General features: G+C 35.7%; 1 protein-coding gene across 7 annotated transcripts in view; it reads left to right on the forward strand.

The window, feature by feature from the left end:
* The window catches only part of NEBL (nebulette), a 255,027-nt gene that overhangs the window by 187,110 nt on the left and 45,807 nt on the right, over positions 1-22,110 (forward strand). For 5 of the 7 annotated variants that reach the window (XM_082754537.1, XM_082754538.1, XM_082754536.1 and 2 more), the window contains 9 exons: positions 5,839-5,946; positions 7,549-7,653; positions 11,675-11,782; positions 13,028-13,138; positions 16,170-16,280; positions 18,538-18,648; positions 19,287-19,397; positions 19,733-19,843; positions 20,222-20,326. The exons of the other annotated variants lie outside the window; for them this stretch is intronic. In XM_082754537.1, coding sequence (XP_082610663.1) covers positions 5,839-5,946; positions 7,549-7,653; positions 11,675-11,782; positions 13,028-13,138; positions 16,170-16,280; positions 18,538-18,648; positions 19,287-19,397; positions 19,733-19,843; positions 20,222-20,326 — 981 coding nt within the window. The remainder of the gene's footprint in view (positions 1-5,838; positions 5,947-7,548; positions 7,654-11,674; positions 11,783-13,027; positions 13,139-16,169; positions 16,281-18,537; positions 18,649-19,286; positions 19,398-19,732; positions 19,844-20,221; positions 20,327-22,110) is intronic. 7 annotated transcript variants of the gene reach the window in all.

Here is a 22,110-nt window from a genome sequence, read left to right on the forward strand (position 1 = left end):
ACATAGAGAACAAGCTCCAGAACAGTGCACTCACTGTCTGCCTGCAAGAGGCTAAGCTTCTTTTGATATCACCAGACATAGCCCTCAGATACGTACTACCTGACTTCCTGTTTTATACTGGACCGTGGTTAACTGAAGTGGTCTTTTGTGTTTATCATAATGCAGGCTGGGAAGTTAGCCTGTGTTTTCTAGGAAGAGTCAGTTCTATGCTGTTCAGACCTCAGTGTCACTTCTAGAGAAGGGAATTTTTTGTCTTAGTCATGTTTAAGACTTCATCTCTAGATTTAGTGTGTAGCATTCTTTATTTCTACCTAATGGCTATCTACATATTCCTTTCTTTGCATCCCATTTCAGAACCTAGTGGGCTTGCAGCTGCCTGTTGTCACAAAGAGGAAAAAAGCAGGACCCTTTCTGATAGACCTTCAATCTCACTACACCTGGTACCAGTGAGGTTGTGACCAACAATTGCACCAATCAAAAACTACCAGCTGAGTCATAGGGGTCCTGCAGGCTGGTGTTGTGGCAGTTGCATCATAGGCTAATCAGTGCACTTTTAATCTCATTTTTATTAGATGTGGATTTTCTCTTGGACAATACATGCTTTATCTGCAAAACTAGTAGCTTTATCATAGTCTCTTTGCTACCAGGGGCAGGGATGGCTGCTGTTCCTGGTGAGATCTGTCTGCAGAAGAGAGCATTTGGTATGGGATTTTAACTTCTTTAGGGAGTCCAAATAGTGTAGGTGGTGTGGCAGAAAGAGAGGAGCAGTTGATATAATGTAGCCTGCAGTCTATTTGTAAAGATGATTATTAGTCCTTGGTGGTCCAACCTTTGCAGCCACACTCTGGCCAACTGGAGCTCAGTTTTGGCATGCTTCCATCCTTTTTCCTCCCCTCAGTCTACACTGATGAATAGAATTGAATAGAATAGTTCAGTTGGAAGGGACCTTCAAAAATCATCTAGTCAACTGCCTGATGAGGCTGCTTGCAGTGTGTGTGAAGGGCCACATACTTTTAAAAAGGGAGCAGGGCACTTCCAAAAAGCATCAGGCTTCGGCCTGACACTCTGCTGCCATCCATCTGCATCAAGCAGCACGGAGGTTGTAAGTACCAGGCTGCTTTCAGCAGTGGGGAGGTGCATTCAGCGATTCCCCACCTCCTCTGGAGGAAAGTCAGTGGCCATGAGTTGTCTAACATTTTTATATATTATTTGAATCATTATAACACTTAGACATGCTGACTATAAATCAAGAGCATCCTGTACAACCACAGAAAAATGATGATGACCCCTGTCTGTGGAGCAGGGTGATGGGGCAGGATGAGGAATGCACCTGTGCTGTAGGAAAGGAAGCACCCTAAATGTGGGTCAATCTTGTCAGTCCTCTTTGTGCAAGGATTGAGAAGCAGGCTTGTAACAATTACAAGATTTAAAAAATAGTAAACCTAATGATCTCTTTATTGTCTCCAGACTTTCTGGTCTTTAGGGCTTCCCTTTCTTTCTCAGCAAATAGGAGCATTAGAAACTTTTTGTGCTGAAAGTTGATAATCTCCCTTAATAGCATGAATCTATAAGCTGCGACATGTGGAGAAATATTAGTTATTTGACCCTCACAGTAAATTTGCAAAGTTGACAATTCTGATGGATGTAATGGGAAGAGAAGATGATAACATGTTTTAATGTAGTGCATATGGGTAGGTAATTTAGGGAGTATAGAGAACAGGAGCAAGAAGAGGTCAGGCAGTGTGGGTGTAACGAAGGGAGAAAGCAATCAATGCAAGCAGGAAGGCAAACAAAGTGAAGAAAATAGTGTTAATGTTTGACTGGTACTCAAGGCTGTACCAAATCAGTGTACCATCTCTCTCTCTCTTTCTCTCTCTCTCTCTCTTTTTAAACAAAGCTTTTGACAACAGCAGCATAAAAAATACCAGCTCCAGCTCCCAGTACTAGTATATTTACCCACAGCACACAGTAACCACTTTCTGTTGGTTTGAAACCAAATTTAAAACATAAACTGCGTTAGCCTTTGTGAAAACATGAAGTTTGTCAGTTTGCTGAATGTACATTGTATACTTTTTTTGTATTTTTTTTTTAAATAGAAACAAGCTCTGATGTGTTCTTTATGTCATCTAATGCATTTTATTAGCTTTTACTAAGAGCTGCTGATATGAAATATTCCTCTTTTGTTGTTTAGTGATAGGTTTTATGACAAATAATTTCGGATATACATATTTTATGCTGGATTTGGTGCTTATTGTTTCATGGATAATACTTGTTAGAGGTAGATTTTTTTTTCTTCCTAGATACACCTTTTCTAAGATTTTCACAGTCTAAGATTTTCACAGTCTTTCTTTGCTTTAAACTCTGCTAGTCCTTTTAGCAACCAGTATTTTAATTTAGCTCTTTGTTTATGTTGCATTTCCTTCAATGTGCTCTGACAGGTTTTCAGTTTTTAATATGTTTTCATATGGTCATGAGGAAATGCTTTAGCTGCAAGTGTCTGCTTCATCCTGGGATCCCAGTGGTTGAATGATTCCATTTTTGTAGTTTCTTTGTAAATCTGAACAGTGGGTGATGTCATCCACTTCTGAAACTGAACACTCCCTGTGTGAACAGCTTTGAACTACAGATTTTGATTTAGGAATGTTGCTGCAAAGCTTCAAAAGACACTGTTCTGTCCAGCTGCAATTCTGACTTTTATAGGTTTTGTGCAAGGCCAATGAGAAGTTTGTTTATCCAGGCTTTATTTAATTCCAGTTTGGTTTTTCAGGTATGTTGTGTTAAAAGTCTGCAAAAGCTGCTCATTCTTTAGCTACAATTAGAAAGCAGCTTCCACACATTTCTTTTAAATTAGCCACCACTACATACTCTCTAAAAAAAAATAAACAAACTTAAGACTTTAATTAATACGGTGAATAAGCAGTCATCGTTTTAAACCCTCATTAAAGTAAAGCTTTCGGTTAATGATGAAATTTGTGTGTTAGCTTCCACTAACACACTAACAACTGTCATTTCTACTCCCACATTTTTGTTTGCTGTTTCACCAAGTTATAACGTTGATCAGACATCCCCCTCCTCCTCCCTATGTTTTGGAAATCACTGACGAAGTACTTTTCTTCCTTGTTTTGAAATTGAACCCTTTCTCTCAGGCATGTTTTTTTTCTTTTTTTTTTCTTTTTTTTTTTCCTCCTTTAAACTACATTCATAACTTTGACCTGTTCAAAAGGAGGATAAAATAGACACATGAACTTCTTCACTGTGGCTAATTCATGTGTTTGCTCTTCTCTCTCCTTCTTCCTTCTCTCAAGCCCACCTGCTTTCTTTCAAAAGGGAGAGGGAAATAAGAAAATGCCAATTAAAATTAAAAAAAAAAAAAAAAGTGAATGTGTGTGTGTAGCTTTCAATGAGATGAATCCCCTATGACAAGTCAGAGTTAAATTATTGCTGGAAGTGCTCTCAAGCTACTGTCAGGGTCATCTGATATTATTGTGCTGCCTCCATTTTGCCCCAGAATGACATGTATGGTGGTGTTGGAGAGGAGAGCAAAGGTAATAAGCAGTGCAGCCAAAGAAGACAGCAGGACCAAGAGCTACTGAGACAGCCCTCACTGAAACTGGACCATTTGCAGTTGGATTGGTCAGCAGTCTCCTTAAATTTGGGAACAGCTTTTACAGACCTGTGAAGACTGGATTCACTGGCTCTCCCTTTCCTTCTGCAGCAGTGGTGTGATCTGAAGTGACACTAATAGGGATTCATTGCTGAAATCTCTAGATTTAAATGTATTGTTAAAAAAAATATTTTTTAAAAAATGGCATGAAATAGCTGCAGCTGGAAGATGGCAAACCATTTGTGAGGAGAGGTCCCTTTGGCACTGATTTTTTCACACTTAACAAGTATACCAAGGTCCACATTGTGCATTCAGACCACATGCACAGTTTGAGGCCATTTGCTGACTGGGCAAAAGCCCAGCCTTAAGTAGTCAGATAGTTAAACTCCTGCATACAATGTCATTATGATGCCTACAGAGTAAAAGAGAGTTTTGCTCACCATATTGACTTGATCCCTGTTTTTGGATGCATTCTGAATCAGATATTCCAGCACTGCCTGATTTTATTAGCAGGCAAATTCTGGATATACCTTTTAAAATAGAAAAGCCCTCTAAGTTATTTCTTCACTGCTTGTACAGAATGTGGATTTGCCTTTGACAAAGGCAGTGTCTTTGTATTCAGATTGTGTTTGCAATTGATCCAAAGCCAAGGCAAATATCAAGCAATATGAACCAGATGAATCTACCAGAAGGCAATAGATACTATTTTCTAGAAGTAGTGTGAAAAATTTTCATATTTTCAGATAAAGTTGCTCTTTAAAAGTTACAATGCTTTAGAATTACCTTTATTTGAAAAAAAAAAAAAAAGAAAAAAAAAGTAATGAGTAATGTAATTGTTGCAATCATATTGTAATTCTTGAAAAGATATGTTTAATTTCTATTTGGGTAGCTTAGTTTTGCTTTCTTGTTATCCTGATTTATGAAATATTGGGCCTTGTGGCTAAACATAATGGAGATGTATAAGCTAAGCCATGTTGAGAATCTTTTGAGTCAAAGAAGAACTAAAATAGAAAAAGAAAATACTTCCTACAACTAAAGCTGAGAAAAAAGTGATTTTTGAAGGAGATTGTTTGAGGTGGCTTAACCACTTTATCAGGCATTCATGTGGGCATAGAGAAAAAAGGAGAAAGGAAAAAGCTATTTATTTAATGTAGAGCATGGAAAATTATAATGGATGTTGCATAGGCTCAGATATCAGGTGTCTGACTAACGTTCATGAAAACAGCATAATTCAGACTGAACTTTATTCTCCTCCATTATGCCCAGCTGTTGGAAAGAAGCAAGGCATGTGTGCAAAGTCTCCAGATGTTTATTGATCATGCACAATAAGGGGGACAAAGGACAGCGATTTTGTTCATTTTTGTTCATTTTCATTTTTTCAGGTTTCAAATTCAGTTCTATGGATTTTTTATACTTTATTTGGTTTTGATGACAATACCTCAACAGTTATGTATTGTTTATCTCCCCTTACATGTCTTATCTTTCCCAATTTTCCTTTAAACAAAAAGAAAAGAGGGTGATAGCAGATAGCCATTTAATTATGCTCTCTAACATTGTAACGAGGCAGATGTCTCCAAGAAGGGACTGTACTGCAGAGAGATGCCTGAGAGTCTTGTTGGAAATCTCTGGCAGAAATAAAAGTAGAAACTGGGGCTCTGGTGACAGCCATCACCATGGATGACACATATACCTGGTGGTGGGCAATCAGATGGGAAGTTTGATTTTGACTTCACATACTTTGTTTTCAACAACTTTGAAGTGGTTGAAAAATTTGCTTCAAAAGATCTACTTTTCAATAGTTTAACAAATTAACAAATTTAACAGTTTTTTTTTTTTTGTTAAAAGCACACTTTTAATTAAGAATTGAATCATTCTCAGTGATGAAGTTATTATTGCTAGTCAAACAGTTCTGATTTGTTTGATTATCCAGTTAAGTCATTAAGTTTTGTTTCTATCTCCTAGTATAAACTCATCACTACCAATAATTACATATGAAAATCTTAAAATTATTATTTTTTATTTCAGTAAAAATCAGATATATGAAAATTATTTGAAATGAGCACAAGATAGTTACAAGTATGGCTAAACTGAGTTTCTTTAAATATTTTCAGTATGTAAGGATTTATGGATAAGGCAATTGCCTTTAATAAGCTCCTTTGTAGTCTGAATTCTCTGTGTCTTCTCCAAGTACTACATGTTAATACTGTATATATGTATTGTTTTTCTGGCCGAAGGTGAAATACAAAGAGCAGTTCAATAAAGAAATGAAGAGTCACCAGTACAATCCTCTTGACAGTGCTTCCTTCAAGCAAGCACAGATTGCATCCACCTTGGCAAGTGATGTAAGTGAATTTGCTTTGTATTTTACATGTGTTACATCCTGAAAAAAATAATGTGTGTTCTCAGGCAGAAATCCTTTTTCCATTTTACAAGTCATAACTATGAACAGAAGTCCCTGCTATACATTGTGTCTGTATAGCAAGTACAGCATGTTATCCATTTCTTCCTCTCTTTAGACAAAGCCCTTCTCCAAGAGTCTGCAGAGTTTTTTCATAATGATTTTAGATGAGATTTATCTCACTCAACTTTGTGTTTCTATGCCAAGCTAATGTACTCCGTCCCTTTCTATTTGGGAAAGAAAGATACCAGTCCAGAGAGCAAATCATCTGACCTGTTGTAGATTCCTGTCTTTGGAGGAATGAAGTGCTACCTTCTCTCCAGTGGTTGCAGGAGGAGGTTAGCATAAGTAACTCAGATTTGGATGTCTCTCTTTTAGACTTAATGGTGTCGATCTTCTGATCTGTATTTTAAATTTCCTAGATTTAAATTCCTAGAATCCAGTTCCTAGATTCTGTGTGGGTGCCTGCTGCTGGAGTCAGCTTGGGGAAAACATCTATATCAAGTGGAAATGATGTTGGGATGATATATTTATCAGTGTGTCTAATGCTAAAAATGTGAGCTCTTGTTTGGGGGAGTGATCCCAGATAGCCTAGAGACAACCTTTCATTCTGTAGTGTGATGTTTCCGTAGTGTGGGGCACCACCCAAAGGAAACAGGAGAGGCTGGCTTCAACAGAGTAATTGTTTTCAAACTCTAAAACATTTTTTTTTTAAAACACCTCTCCACACACACTGTTTAAGTAATTATTATTTATTATAAAAGATACACAAATTGACTATTGTTGATTTGAAGCCTATCTAACTCAGTGAAGAGCATCATACGTGTGTGAAGATGACTAAGTGTATTGGGTTAAGAGGTTTATAATTTAAAATAGCTAAGCTGGATAGTGTTCTTCCTGTAGAGCTGGGCCTCCAGCTATCAAGAATACGGAAAATCCTACTATGGGCTGATAGAAAGTTATCTTTTGCTACTTCTTTAAGTGATTAACTTTTGCCTTAGGTGCCTATACTGCTTATCTTTGCTGAAAGCAATTTGTATTAAATAAATTATCCTGGAGCACTGCCCTTTAACTGTTTTATGTAGATCTTTTTTATTTGGACAGTTAGTGTACTACTTGAATCAAGGGAGAAAGAACAAGAATCAATAACATTCAAAATAAGTAAACATAAAGTATTGAGGAGGTTACTCTTAAAAAGCTTTCTTCAAAATTGTTTAGAACCTTAAAAAAAGAAAAAAAAAGTGTTTTTTTTTTTTTTTTTTTTTTCCTAACCTGAAATGTCAGTGTGATTATTTATTTATTTATTTATTTTTAAGGAAAGCTTTGAGTAGTTTCCAAATATTTACTCAGGGCAATGAATCTTTCACTGATTTTTTTTTTTTCCTTTGCCCTTCATCCTATATCCCAAATAATAGTAAAAGAGCACCATCTAGTGTCAGACACAGTTTGTTCAGGCAAACTTTATATTTCTGAACAGACACACTATAGTATTAGCAGTGAATTATCTTGTTAATCTTATTTTACATAACTTGAATTCTCTCTGTAGGTGAATTACAAGAAAGATTTGGAAAGCCTGCATGATCCAGCCTCTGATCTACCAAACCTGCTATATTTAAACCATGCTTTAAATATCAGCAAAATGCATAGTGATGTAAGTTGCCTTTATCTGATATGTGTATATATATATATAGAGAGAGAGTAAGGAATGTAGTATATATAATCGATATAAAATACATAACTTTTTGACACTAGCTTCATGGTCTCATACTTAATGTTGTAGTCTGTGGTGTTGTTACTGCAGTAGTTAGGGGATGTAAGTGAAAAAGGCTTTTGGGGAGAGACACTTATTTTATTAAAACAACTAGAATAATGGGTAAGAATCACTCAGACTTCTGGTACTTGAGTATTTCTTCTTATATGTCTAATAACATTCTACATTTTTTCCTTTATTGATCTAAGATACTTTTTTCCTTGCAAATCTTGTCTTGACTATGATCTTACGTGTTGCCTTCATCTACAAGTCTCTCTACAGAAGTGACCATTATGCTAGTGTAACATTTGCACCTCTGCCATAAGCAGCCTGTCAAGGGTTACCTTCCCATAGAGGTTCTCTGTCAAAGCCTTTTTTCTCTCCTAAATGTTCGAGGCTTCCTACACTGGATCAGGTAATAGGCACATAACTCCATTCTGCCACATAACAAAAAATGCTCTTTCATACTGCTGGTGATATGACACAGGGTAGTGCCCATCAGCTGAAATAGGGAGGAAAAGGTAAGAAACTCCTGCCCTCTGTGCAATGCCAAAGCTTTTCTCCCACTCCAAAAGCACCTACATGTATGCTTTATGTGCAGTGCTTGGAGGCTGATTAGCTGCATTTTATTCCAGAAAACACAGAAAGGCTGCAACACTGTTGTGGAAATGCATGAGTGGGTGGTGTTGGGAAGGAAGATTACTCACTGTTGGCAGGAGGCAAGAGCTTCACAGGCAAAGGGTCAACCCTAATGAGTAGTAGCATATTGGGTTGTCTTCTGAGTCAGTGCCTGCTTATGGAAGCTTATGTCTAAAATAATCAAAATAATCCGGCCTTCCTGTCTGTATTTGCTTTTTGTGTTGCTTTTCAGTTAGTTGCTTTTTGTCTATGTCTCTGATGCGTGGAGCTAACACTGACTATCCTTTTTTTTTTTTGTATGGATGATAAAGGAGTTGATAGTTTTCAGTTCTTGCATTCTTCATTTGCATTTTGGCATAATTCCAGTTTCCTTCAGTGTAATGTAAGATTGGCATTTTTTTTGCTGGTTAAATGAACAACCTCGGAGTGAACATCATCAAGTTGTCAAAATTTATTTTTTTCTATTGCCCAGGAATGATCGATTTATATTACCTATGCCCTTTTGTGATGAATCCCTAGATACTAAGTTTCTGATTTTTGTGTTGTCCTGGTGGCTGTATTTTCTTATTGTGAGCAGGAAGAAGAATGATTTGTCAATCCTTAAGGTTTCCACTAGCTATTTGTCTTCTACAGAAATCCCATTTTCAAAATCTTTCTCGGATTTGACCTCCCTCTGTTATCTCTTTGATTTTGCCATGGCTTTCTGTCCTGCCTTTCTCCATGCTTCTCAAATACCCTCTTTGTGTTCTCCTCCCTGTCTCTCGACAGCATGTACTAAATCTTTCTTGAAGTCTGCTTCCACTGTGTGAAACAGTCTGCTTGACTATCCTGTTAACTGATTTCCAAAAACTCATCACATGGTCTGTTTTTGCCTCTGACTAGTAGTATGACAGATAGAGCTTCTTGCTATTTACCCAGCTTTGCTATTTCCTTATAGTATACCTTTTTCCTCCGAACATTATGTTTCTTTTAATATTTTGCTTGACATAGCCACATCTACCCTGGTGTTGTAATCTGTACAGCTAATTAAACTGATAAATTAATATGGTTAGTTGAACTGATTTGCTGATTGACCTAGAGTGAAAAAGGAAAGCTGTGTAACTCTATGAAATACATGTATAAGAATATGAATTCAAAGCTATTTTTCAAGTCAGCTTCCATGGCAATAAATCTCAACAGTTAGGAGGAAAGCTAGATAGAAACTAGATAGAAATAGATACTAGAAAACTATATAGAAATAGACCGATTTTGACAGGTTAGACCCATACTATTTGCATTATTTAGGTGAGGAAGAGAGTTCACAAGGAGGGACTTTCCTCACATATGGTATACATGTAATTTTCTTTGACATAAACTATTGAGGTACATAATTTAAAACTTTGATATATTTACAACAGCTATTTTATTGGTTTGCACCTTTTAAATCTGTCCCCATTGTAGAGACTCTAAGAAGGTAATGAACTACATGCTAAAAAATTGAATGTAGATGTATTTCATTTTATGAAACAGTGATTTAATAGACTTACTTAGCAGACCAAATCGGGTTCCTGCAAAAGTTTGTGCAATTTACCTCATTTTATTTTATATATATATTTTTTTTTTGTTAGATTTTGTTTCCACACACTGAAAATGGATTAAAAGTGTGAAGTCAATATCTATAGATGGAGGTAATTTTCATTTACTTCCACTACAGAAATAATTTTGTTGTGTGACATTTATAATTGTTTCCACTAGGAGGCAAACACAGACCGTCATATCTGTTCCTTGGCACTTCAAATGTTAAAAAAAAAAAAAAAAAAAAAAAAAAAAGAAAAAAAGAAGAGGTTATTTTCTAGCTGACATGAATATTTCACTTCTGTGTAAGCATAGCAAACATTTTATCTAGGAACTTACATAAGCCATTTTAATGATTTTCTTTCTTTGTTTCATCACCAACTTTTTTTTTTTTTTTTCAGGAAATGGGGATATTTTAAATTCAAATTTAGCAGAAACTCCAGATTTTGGAGGCCTAAGGCATACATTTTTGGTGTTGCTCCCATGGTTATTTCAAATAATATTTAAATGACAAATCTTCTGGGTTTTGTTTGTGAAACATTCTTCAATATTTTTTGTTTTCCATGTTTTCCATGTGAATATAAGAAATCATTTAAGCAAAGCAAGGGCTTCTATAATTTCACCCTGGATACAGCTGGTTAAATCCATCATGAAGAAAATGCAGTGCTTTAAGCCAGGTATACACAATCAGAAGTAAATCTTGCAAAGAGAAAATTGCAACATTCTAATAACGATTAAATCGGGCACAAAAATGTACTACAAATGACAGTGATGTATAATGTATATTCAATCAGAAGCACCCCATGAGGAGAGTGTTTTTACAGAATTTGAACCTAATGCATAAGTCTGTCAATGGAAGAAATTCTGAACGTTTTTCTCAAATTTGGACATCAGGATTCTTGAAGAATTTAAATGACATTACTCATTCTGAATATCATATTTTGATATTTGCTTTCTTTTATGTCTTGTGTAGAATATTGCATGGTATCACACACTGATTGATTGATTGATTGAGATAAATAATGTGTTTGCCCATGGTGACATACACTGCCTTAATAAAAGTGTATGAATGAACAAGTCTAGGAGCTTCTCCAGGTTGCCAGACAAAGTGTATTTGGTTTGAGAGTTAGCATAAAGTTGTATGTTGGTGTCTTAACCCTGTGTACTTCAATGTGATTTTGCTGCTAGCTTTAAGCAATGGCAATGACCATTGGTAGCTGTGAGAAGTTGGAGCAAGACCACGCCCTACTGAGGCAGTAGTTTTCTTCCATTTTACCCTCCTCCAGATGCAAACAAAAGTGTTTCAGAATGGTACTCTGCAGTCCAAAAGACAAACCCTTGGAGCCTGGCTGTAAAACAGATTTTGTTGTTGTTACAGTAAATGTGCTGTTTTATGGAAACATGACAGAGGATCCTACTGAAAAGCTGCCAACTGCTCAGACAAGTCACTCAGCAAAAATCATGCAATTCATTAAGGAATTGCTCCTTAATTGAGGATTGGTGCTCCTCACTTCTACTGAGTTCAAAGTTCACTGTTTTTAAGTCTGATGTATTAAAGCAAAGGAATAAACAATTCCAGAAAAAAAGTTTCCTTAACTAGCTGCCTTGTTTCTCCAACAGATTAAATTTGGAAGGAGTCTTGTAAGTCAAAAACCTATAGGGAACTGTAGCAAGCAATCAGATCTCACATTTTCTCTGCTGTTAACAGTACTTATTTTAATTTTTCCAGGTCAAGTACAAAGAGAATTATGAGAAATCTAAAGGCAGATCAATGCTGGAGTTTGTGGATACACCCATGTACCAAGTTTCAAAGGAGGCTCAAAAGATGCAAAGTGAGGTTAGTAAAATTTGCTTGAACTAGAAAAATTTAGATCAACAGAGAGGCTAACAGACATCTTGTACTCAGGTTAAGTAAATGGATGAAGTAGATCATAAAGGTACTGTAAACTGAGGATAGGGTAGAAACAGAGTTCTCTTTTCTGTAGTTCAGTTCTTCCTTAAAAACATTTTTTTTTTTTTATAAAGGCTGTAGGTGGTAAGACTGGACATATTGTATACTGCATCCCTTTTGAGAATTGGGAAGAAGCTCAAGAGGTCACTTGGATCAGAAATTGTTGACTTTTTACTGAACACCCTTTATCTCCTCCCTTGAGGAGGCAGAGATGCTATTGGACTGAAAGCTTAGGGAGGAGATCATGAGCAAGGTAGCGCAGGCTTTTTCTCTTCAGGTTAATGGCATGCTGTGGGGGAAAACACCTTAGTGGTCTCTGGATTGCTCTTTCTGGCTCTCTAGTCTCCTGTTCCCTGTCTGCTTTCATATCACCAAAGAGAGAGAGCAGTGGGAAGTTTTGCAGAAGCGGGCAATAAGTATGGGTGAAGGACCAAATTCTTTTGCCTTTAATTCCTTTTTTAACAAAGGAGGGTTCTCAGGTGGGAGGGATTGGAGCTGCCAAACCTGGTCCAGGCTCATGCTTCAACTGCAATGTGCTCCTGCCCCATCAGCTTGGGAACTCAGCATGGGGGATGAACTGGTCCTGGGCTCCAGGGAAGCATCAGCTATCCTAAGTCAGGCCATATTTTTTCAAGCTTTTTTTGTAAAAACTTCCAGTGGTGGAGGTTTTGTGAGTTTCTAGACAAATGAGTCCAGTGCTTCACTAGCCATACCAAGTTTTTTTTTCACATTTTTTCCTGTGTCTCTCTTGTTGCAGTTTGATTCCATTATTCTTCCTGTGTCATGGAAAACTGATGATTTTGTCCTCTTGTTAGAAACTTTAATAATTTTTTTTTTTTTTAAAAGCCATTACCTTGTGTACCATTTGTCTTTTCTGTACTGAACAAATTGTTTTTTCATAGATCATCTTAGACACTCTTTGGAAATATCACACATATGTTTTTTATCTAAATTGCATGTGTATATAATTACATCTCGCATAGGTAATCTAAATAATAAAATGAGTAATAACATTGCTTATTAATGTGATAGCTAATTTCTGGCATAGCTCATTTCTGAGTCTGTTTACAGTGCTCTTTCTGAAATATGTTTGGAAATGAACGTGCATGTACCACTTTTTTGCTTCAACAGAAAATATATCGCAAAGAATTTGAAGAAAGTCTCAAGGGAAAGCCCTCAATGGATTTAGACAAGACCCCAGAGTTCTTGCATATAAAACAAGTCACTAACCTTCTGAAGGAGGTAGACATTTTTTTACTTCCCTTTTGTTGTTCTTACTAAGATGTAAATGAGAAATAACCAGCATCACTGCAAACTACTGAGAGCTGAACAACTTACAGTTAATGCTATAGCTAAATATAAAAGCAATGTCATGAATAAAAGTTGCAATATCATATTATATTCTGAATAGTCTTCTAGTAAGAATTCATACTTTTTGAAGTTTCCTTTATGAACATAATGAAATGATAAAGTTCAGCACACCTGAATCAGAAAAAGAGTTAAATGAACAAATCAGGTGATTCCTTAGAAAATGGATCGTCAGCAAGACATTCCCTGTGAGGGCCTCAGTTTTGGAATTTGTTCCTTCCCCTGTGCTCAAATAGCCCAAAATTGGTGACCTTCCAGGCATGCTGCAAAAGACATCTGTTTGATAGGATTTTGGAGAGGGCCTGGAGTTTGGTTTCCAGATAGATGAAGGGGTGAAAATGAAGGTGTCTGTTGATATCCAGATGGCTGTTTTTCCTTTTGGGTAATTATTTTTAGGTTATGATAGTCTGTTGTAGTTATATGGATGCCTTGAGCTATGTGCAAGCCACTTTTAACTAATGTAATTCAAATAATTATTTATCACATGTTATGAATGAAAGTTAAGACAACCAAAATTCCATATTACATAATCTGCTTTAAGTAAATTTTGTTAGGAGTGGATTTTCTGTATGTCCATTGTTTAATATTTGTCCAATGTTCTTCAGTTGCATATGGCATTGTAAATTAAATCACTTTCTTTTCTGTGACTGAGAATCCTTCTATTTTTGGTCTTTTTATGTTATTAATCAAAACTGTTTTCTTGTTAGGTTATGAGTACTGGTTAGTACTATACATTAGATTTATTATTTGACCAAACATAGAAGTAAATATATCTGAAAACATTAACATAAAATTCATAGTTAGAAATATCCATCTTCTCCATTTGAATTTTGGATCCAACAGTATCCTGTTATTTATTTATTTATTTATTGCATTAAGAATTGATTGTTTTGCTATAGCCCAGATGGATGGAATTGAGGATGCAAGAATTAAAAACCCTTGACTCTTGTTCCTTGCCTTGTTCTTAAAATAGCTGATCCCGGTCTAAGCTGTGGGAAAAGACTTTCCTTTCAGATATTTCTTTATTATTCATTCTATAATAAATAATTTGTTTCTATAAGCTTGACTGTCAGATAGACAAGTCCCAAGTTCAGTCCAGTTTATGTAATATCATTCTATGCATACAAAACTCTATTCTATGTCTTGTGCGCTTGCTGACTACGGAAAAATGCAAATGCTTGCATTTCATTGAGTTAATCTTGCTGCTTGCTGAGTGTCCACAGAAGTGGATAGTGCATGCATAGTTGCAGATGTTCTGTAAATTTACATCTTTGAAAACTTTCAAGTGTGTTCCCTGCATAGTGCTTCCCTGGAAGTCTTTAAAAGACATTTAGATGTAGAGCTAAAAGACATTTAGATGTAGGGATATGGTTTAGTGGGGACTGTTAGTGTTAGGTCAGAGGTTGGACTCGATGATCTTGAGGTCTCTTCCAACCTAGAAATTCTGTGATTCTGTGATTCTATGCAATAAGCTGTTCCCTATTTCTTACCTCCTCAAATTCTACAACTCATTACTTAGGGAATAAGGCATATCTGTTAGGCAGAGGGGAAGAAAGAAAGAAAAAACGGAAATGGCATTTTAATGCACAAAGGTACAGAATTACAGATTTTATATCCACATTCAAGGAACAGTATCCAAAACCAAAGATTACACAGGTCAATTTAATTATTGTCTTTCAAGATTCAGGAAAATAATGTACTTCAGAGTACAGTACAAGGATGTAGCTCAGTATTTTTGTGTGAAGGTTAATAATAAAATTTAAATAGGTATTTCATCAAACAATGTGGAGAACCTGGTGTTATTAAAAAACAAATTACTATTTTTAGTATTTTATGTCAGCTGTGTTTCAGCTAATTCTGTTGCCTTCTCACTATAGAAATTTCTGCAAATATGTTGCATTTTGTTACAATAAGAACTTTCTCTGGAACAACTTTCACAACTCTGTCAGAAGAGAGAACTGAATTTAATAATTTTAATTTAATTTTTCTGCTTGTTGTAGAAGATGTTTCTGATGATGGAGAAGCTTCTTTAAAAAATATCAGGTCTTCTATTAAAAAAAATATTCCTGAGACAATGGTGCCTGGTTCTTATAAAGTCAATACATGATTAAGAGCATTATGTCTATATAAATTCTTCTAAAAAGACATTTTCTCCAAATGCCTTATAATTTCCTTGCATTAAACAAACAAACAAACAAATAATACAAACCTGGATATGGAAAGAGCATTTAAAAATCCTACAAAATGTAAAAGATTTTCCACTTTCACTAGACTTACATCAGTTTTCTAGGAACTGGAAAGAAGAAGAGCAACCAAATGCCTGCAGGCAGATTCTAGTGTGCTTTTAATTTTATACTTAACACTTGAGTACTCTGTAGGCTGCAGTTGCCAAATGTTGATAGATCATATCAATGCAGTGTCTGAGGGGAGCAGAAGAGAAATGGTAGGAATATTGCTTCTACATTATAATTTCTCAAACAGTCATTTTAACATGTCCTAATACAGTTTTTAGGACATCCATCCTGATTGTGATGCCATTAGTGAAAAGGAGGTAAAAATGGGAGCACAGCAGATACTGGTCTGCATAGAAGCAAATGTTACTGCAATTGAAATATCTGTAGATAGGCAGCTGAGGCCCCCAAACAACATGCTAGCACTGTGTAAAAGTGGATTATTTGTCAGGAGCATAACAAGAAAATACATGGCTATATTAAAACCTTTCCAGTTTTGCAACATTGTACCTTTAGATTTGATAATTTCCAATTCTATTTTAACTCTGAAACCTTCAGTTAATTCATATTTCATAGAAATTTCAAAGATACCCTTCAGACATTTAATATGTGGCATTTCTTTTCAAGATCTTCCACACAATGTTAAATGGAGAAATCTCTCTTTAAATCCTTAGAAAGAGTATAGAAAAGATTTGGAAGAATGGATGAAAGGAAAAGGAATGACAGTGTTTGAAGATACGCCGGATTTGATTAGAGTGAAAAACGCAGCTCAGATACTAAATGAGGTATGTTATGCTAGTCAAGGTTATTGATGTCAGAGAAAGTTCACTCTTTATGGCATACTCTATTGAATATATTCCTTTCTTTTAACATAATCTACAATAAAATATGTAAGTATTGAAACTAAGGCTCTTTCTGTTTTGCTTTAAGAATATAGACAAAGCCTGGAAAAAAGGTTATGACAAATATTCCAGATTTTCAGGCAATGAAAAGGTCAATGGAAATTGTTAGAGGGGTTAGTAGGCACAGAATTTAAAATTGCATTCATTTTTCAGTCTACTTGTTTGTTCAACTAGTATGACTAATGGAAAGAGTTTGGACTTGCAAAGAAAAGTCAATGAAATAATTTGCAGTTTTTTGAATCTTGTGTCTATTATTCGAAAACAAATATTGGTAATGACTGTCAGACAACTTTGGAAGAACTTTTATCCAAATAAACTGTTCTATTTGTGAAAACATTTTTAGAGCTGCTCCTGAAGCTCATTTCTTGAGCTTGAGGTTCATCCTTTGCAAATAGACAGGTAGAGGCTTCTTCCAGAGCACATTTTTAGAACTGAACTTTGGTGTTGAGATATGTTCTGGAGGTTACCTGGAAGCACACAGGTGTGCAACCTACTCCTATTGAAGGGCTGGGAGTGGAAGACTCAGTGATTGTATCTCCATAAGACTGTCCTGAGGAACGTGTGGCCTGATTTGTGGTTGGAAAGACTGCATACTTCCCTGAGACACAGGTTACAAAGCTGGTGCCACTCATTATGTGGAAGAGCTTGTCAGGCTGCCTGGGCCACAGCAATGGGACTGGAGGGTGTGGAAAAGAAAAAGGGAATGGGAAAGAAGCTTGTGCTCCACCTCACATTTTTGTATGTGTCATTCTTTAAGAGCAATATATATATTTATATATTCCATATTCTTTTGATGTGTTACATTAATATATGTGATACATTACATATTCACAAACATATAAATATATAGCCATAATAACCAGAGGAACTGTAGTGCATAGGGCTGATCAATGTAAACAAGTGCAGCTATGCATATAGCTGTAACTCCCAGGGTTACCTTTTCCTTGGTGTTTTACACACTGGGAAGCTAAGGGAAAGCATCTGCCATTCCACCTTTAGCAGAGAGGAATTGAGACATAACGTCTTCTCACAGGATAATTTATACTGTTTATATTTTTTTATATATTTTTATATATTTTTATAATTTATACCAATAAAAATTTTGGAATTTTGGAAGTAGGGAGTAGTTTTAGCATGTTTATTTCCATACCAGAGTGAGACAGAGATTTAAGGTAAAGTATTTCTGCTCTTCTTCTTGTTACTTTATGCTGTATGTGTTTAGAGCATTGTAATAAAGACATTTTTCTTCCTTTTTTTTTTTTTTTCCTAAGTAACTTAAAAATGGCTAATGAACAGGAAATTTAAGCATAAGTATTTATTTTGAAAAAAAGTTACACATTTTCCATGAGCAGAGATAAACTATAATATAAAAATATATTGCTATAGTATCAGAAATAGCAGTGTCCAAGAAAATAATATATATATATTTATTAAAATAATTACAACTATTGTATATTTCAGTATTACTGAATATATATATATCATGGATATTTTAATATCATTTGTTGATGAACAAGAAATACATCCTCGCTTGGATAAGCTCAAGATGAAATATTCATTTGTTTCCTGTATTGGTTATTTATAATTTATACTGTGGGGGAAAAGAAGCAATCATGAATGAGTACAGCCACTTGTCTAATGGCTGTGGTTCAGGAAAGACCTATTAAATGAATAAATTACAACATCTTATTCTGAAAGTTCACTGGAAACAATTCTGTACAGTATTTGATTTCTATCATGTACTCTTCATAAATAAAATATTTTCTTAAAAGTAAAATGTGTTTCAATTAGGCTCGCATCAAGTACCAGATTATTACACTAGGTTTTGCAGAGCTAAACTGCCCCTTTACTGCAGAGGATAATTACAACAAGCTATATGGACTGATTCTCACACCCCCTGCCAAACTGAAAATTCAGTGGTAGTTTTTGTACATTCTGTGAATATCTCCTAAAGTTTTTCTCCTGTAGTTTGTTACATGTTATGCTAACCAAACCTTGCCAAGACTCTTGAGAACTGTCACCCTCTACTTGAGATTTTTGACTGAGTCAAAATTCTGACTCTTAAATTGTGTCTTGCATAAAAATCTACCTGTAACTCTCTGGCTATTGTGAATCTAATGTACGAAGTTTTGCCTTACAGAAACAATATAAGAAGGACCTGGAAACTGAAATTAAAGGGAAAGGCATGCAAGTTGGTCCAGATACTCCTGAGATAAGACGAGCCAAGAAAGCTTCTGAAATTGCAAGCACTGTAAGTTCCTGTACACGATGCAATCTTTCAGTCTGTCAGAATGCAACAAATTACTGTCACTGAGAATTCCACGTGACACCCGATCTACACAGTAGGCATACCACAGATTTCTCTAAATACCTAGTCTGTTGAGCTGCGTGGAGTCTAAATGTTGTGTAGTCCATGTATGGGGAAAGATAAGTGTTCCCAGAGTTTTGACCCATGCCTGGCCTAGATGACCTAGATGGTGGCAGGCCCTCCTCCTTTTAGGTCTAAACGAGGCTGCTTGTTTTGGTAGGGCCAAACAATAAACGGAGCTAGAATGATGCTAAAGGCTTTATGACCTCAGTCTCCCCAAGAATAGATGAGGGATAAAAACTTCTCTCTTCATATGCCTCTGATTGTGGCTGCCAAAGTTGAAAAGATGCATGGATGTGAAAGGCTACATCAAAGTAAGCAGTCTCTTAAAAGGATGTTTAACCTGTTAACAGGTGTGTTGTAGGTAGGTTCTACAAAGATAATGCTGTAGACAGCATAACATCAAAAGTTATTTGGTGTTTCATAGATACTGCTCAATGAAATTGTACCGAGTATTGTATGAACAATGTTAAGGATTTGGTTGTTGGACATATGAGTGACTCCAATGCTATTATTTTCAGAAAGAATATAAGAAAGACTTGGAGAATGAAATTAAAGGGAAGGGAATGGAAGTGGGCATGGATACCCCTGATATACAACGAGCAAAGAAAGCTTCTGAAATTGTAAGCCAGGTGAGTACAGAATGAATCGGTTAACATTACTTTTGAAGTGAAACAGAATGAGATGTTAAAGATACTTGTGCTAAAAGGAATAAGCAGTGTGCAGTAGAACAAAACAAACAACAACAAAAAAACACAAACCAACCAACCAAACAAAAAACAACAACAACAAAAAAACAGGTTACATGAATAGAAGCGATTCTTTTGAGGTCTAATCATTGCTGTCAGAATAGCTTAGAAGACAACATACAAATAACTGCGGAATTAGTTATGTTGCATACTCAGGGATATTGTTTTACTTTGTTTTACATTCCTTTATTTAATTTTATTTTGTTCTATTTTTGCAGAAGGAATATAAAAAGGATCTTCAGACTGAAATTATAGGAAAAGGAATGCAAGTTGGTCCATATACTCCTGAAATACAACGGGTCAAAAGGGCTTCAGAAATAGCAAGCCAGGTAGGCATAGTTCAAAGGCTAACTGTTCTAATTGCTCAATTAATTGCTCAAAATGCTAGCTCTGTAGATGGTATCATACCCATATTAAATGCATTTACACATAGTAAAAATCTTACTGCCTAATTCTTATTTGTATTTAGGCCTATTATGCCATCTAAATTGATTTGAATTGTGTACATCTACTTGCAGGTCTTTCTACATTACTTAAAAGGAATGAAAAAAAATAAATAGAAGAATATCACAGAGGAGAGTGGTTGAAATAAATACTGTACAATGCTGTTGAGGTTCATCAACAATAAGCAATTTTTTGTTGCAGTTTGGTTATTCTCAGCCCTAAGAAAGCAGGAAATTGTTATTTTAATTTTTTTTTTTTTCCAGAAAATGTACAAAGATGAAGCAGAGAAGATGCTCTGTAACTATTCTGCTGTCCCAGACACTCCAGAGATGGAGAGGATAAAAAGTACTCAGAAAAACATCAGTGCAGTGAGTAACTGATTTTCTCTTCACTTGCAACTTTTCAGATATTTTCAGTTTAAATAGGCTCTCTAGTGCCTCAGCATGAAGTAGGGAACGTATGAGTAAATGTTCTTTGATCCATTTGCATAATTTTCCTGGCAAAGACTGTATCACTCATTTCTTTCAGTAAAAAAAAAAAAAAAAAAAAAATACAGTTTTTCTAGGTGTGACACTTATTTTGAATTGCTAAACCACTTTATCACCTTGCCAAGCCACAGTTATTTTTGAATGAAGATTTCTTTTCTTTTTCCATCAAGCCCCAGGAAGTATTTTATTTAAATGTACAAGAAAGCTAAGGCTTGATACTGTGCACACAGGATTTTTCATCTGTTTCCTATCATATGTACAGAATACCAAGGTTCTAGGATAAAATTAGAACAGAGCAAGTTTCATAAATATATATCTAATTATTTTATGTTACCCTGGTTACATTTTTTTAAAAATTTTATGCTAGATTTAAGTTTCAGTCTGTTCCTATATAAATTATATGCTTAGATTTCCAAGGTTGCCCATTTTGTGATTCAGTTCCATTTTTGTGATTCAGTTCTATTCAGTTCCATTTCCTCTATGTGCCCATTAATTCTCCTGTTTGTAAGTCTGGCTTTGCTTGTAATATAACAGGGAAGAAAAGACAAAGGGCAAATTTAGCCTCCAGAACCTAAGGCTATCCAGTTAGTGTCTGTTTTTCTGGCAGACTAATTATACTAATAAAACCGATGATTTGAGAGAAAGGCATACAAGTTACTTAAATATTTTAGTATTATCTGGCACAGATGTGATTCTTTAGTTTAGAGAGACCCTCAGCTTCACCACCTGCTCTTTTTCTTCCATCACGTGAGAACAGCTGAAAGCTACGTCTTCCTAATACAAGCTGTTGACAGGCCTATTGGCCCCAATTTTGTTTCTTGTAGTTTGTTGCCTCTCGGTTTTGAATGGAGCTCAGCTGCATAGTGTGAAGGTGGTTGTCACCATATCTCCTGTCACTGGCATCCTAACATGCTACACTGAAACTTTATGTAATGGAAGGGATTCCAGCTTGCATCTACTGTTCTGCTTTCCTCTCTGCTCCAGTTTTTAATAGCTTTTGGTGGAGTCCTCAGTGGGTCTAAGCAGAGTGGACTGACAGATACCAGCTTCCACTACTTAATTGTTAGGATTCTTTATAACATAAAATAATAAAATATACATCTTTGAGGTTGGTTGAGTTTATTTTGTGATCCCCATTTTTCTGTATCTGAAGTGGATCCTCCAAATGTAGGAAGGCAGCTCATAGGTGAGATTGAATGATCATTTCTTTTCTTTCTCTTCATTCCAATCTTTCAGCACCCTGTGCAATTTAGTTTATGGCGGTAAGTTACTCTTTACTAACTCGAGGGAGCAGTGCTCATGTAGAAGTTGTTAATGACCCTTAATAGGCTTTTGATTTCGGATTTTCTCAGAAGTATTTTTCTGTCTTATGGGACAAAAAAAAAAAAAAAAAAAAAAAATGTGGCTAGCTCTGCAGATAAGATCAGTGCTGCTTTTAGCTCACTAGCTCATTTGGCAGATGATTTACAATAGGGTTTTTACTGCACAGTCTTCTCTTTCATAGAAAAATTCCTTGCTCCGGTATTTTTTACCACTCCCTTCTTGGTAGTGGAGAAAAGTGTATTTTAGGTCAGTCGACTTTGTAAATCTTTCTACCTTCTACTGACATGTTTGTGCAGAAGAATTTTCAAGTTCTTACTCATAAGCTGTCTCTGTTCTCACAT

This window comes from Aythya marila (genome assembly GCF_965140915.1).
Source record: "Aythya marila genome assembly, chromosome: 2".
Classification (NCBI taxonomy): Eukaryota; Metazoa; Chordata; class Aves; order Anseriformes; family Anatidae; genus Aythya; species Aythya marila.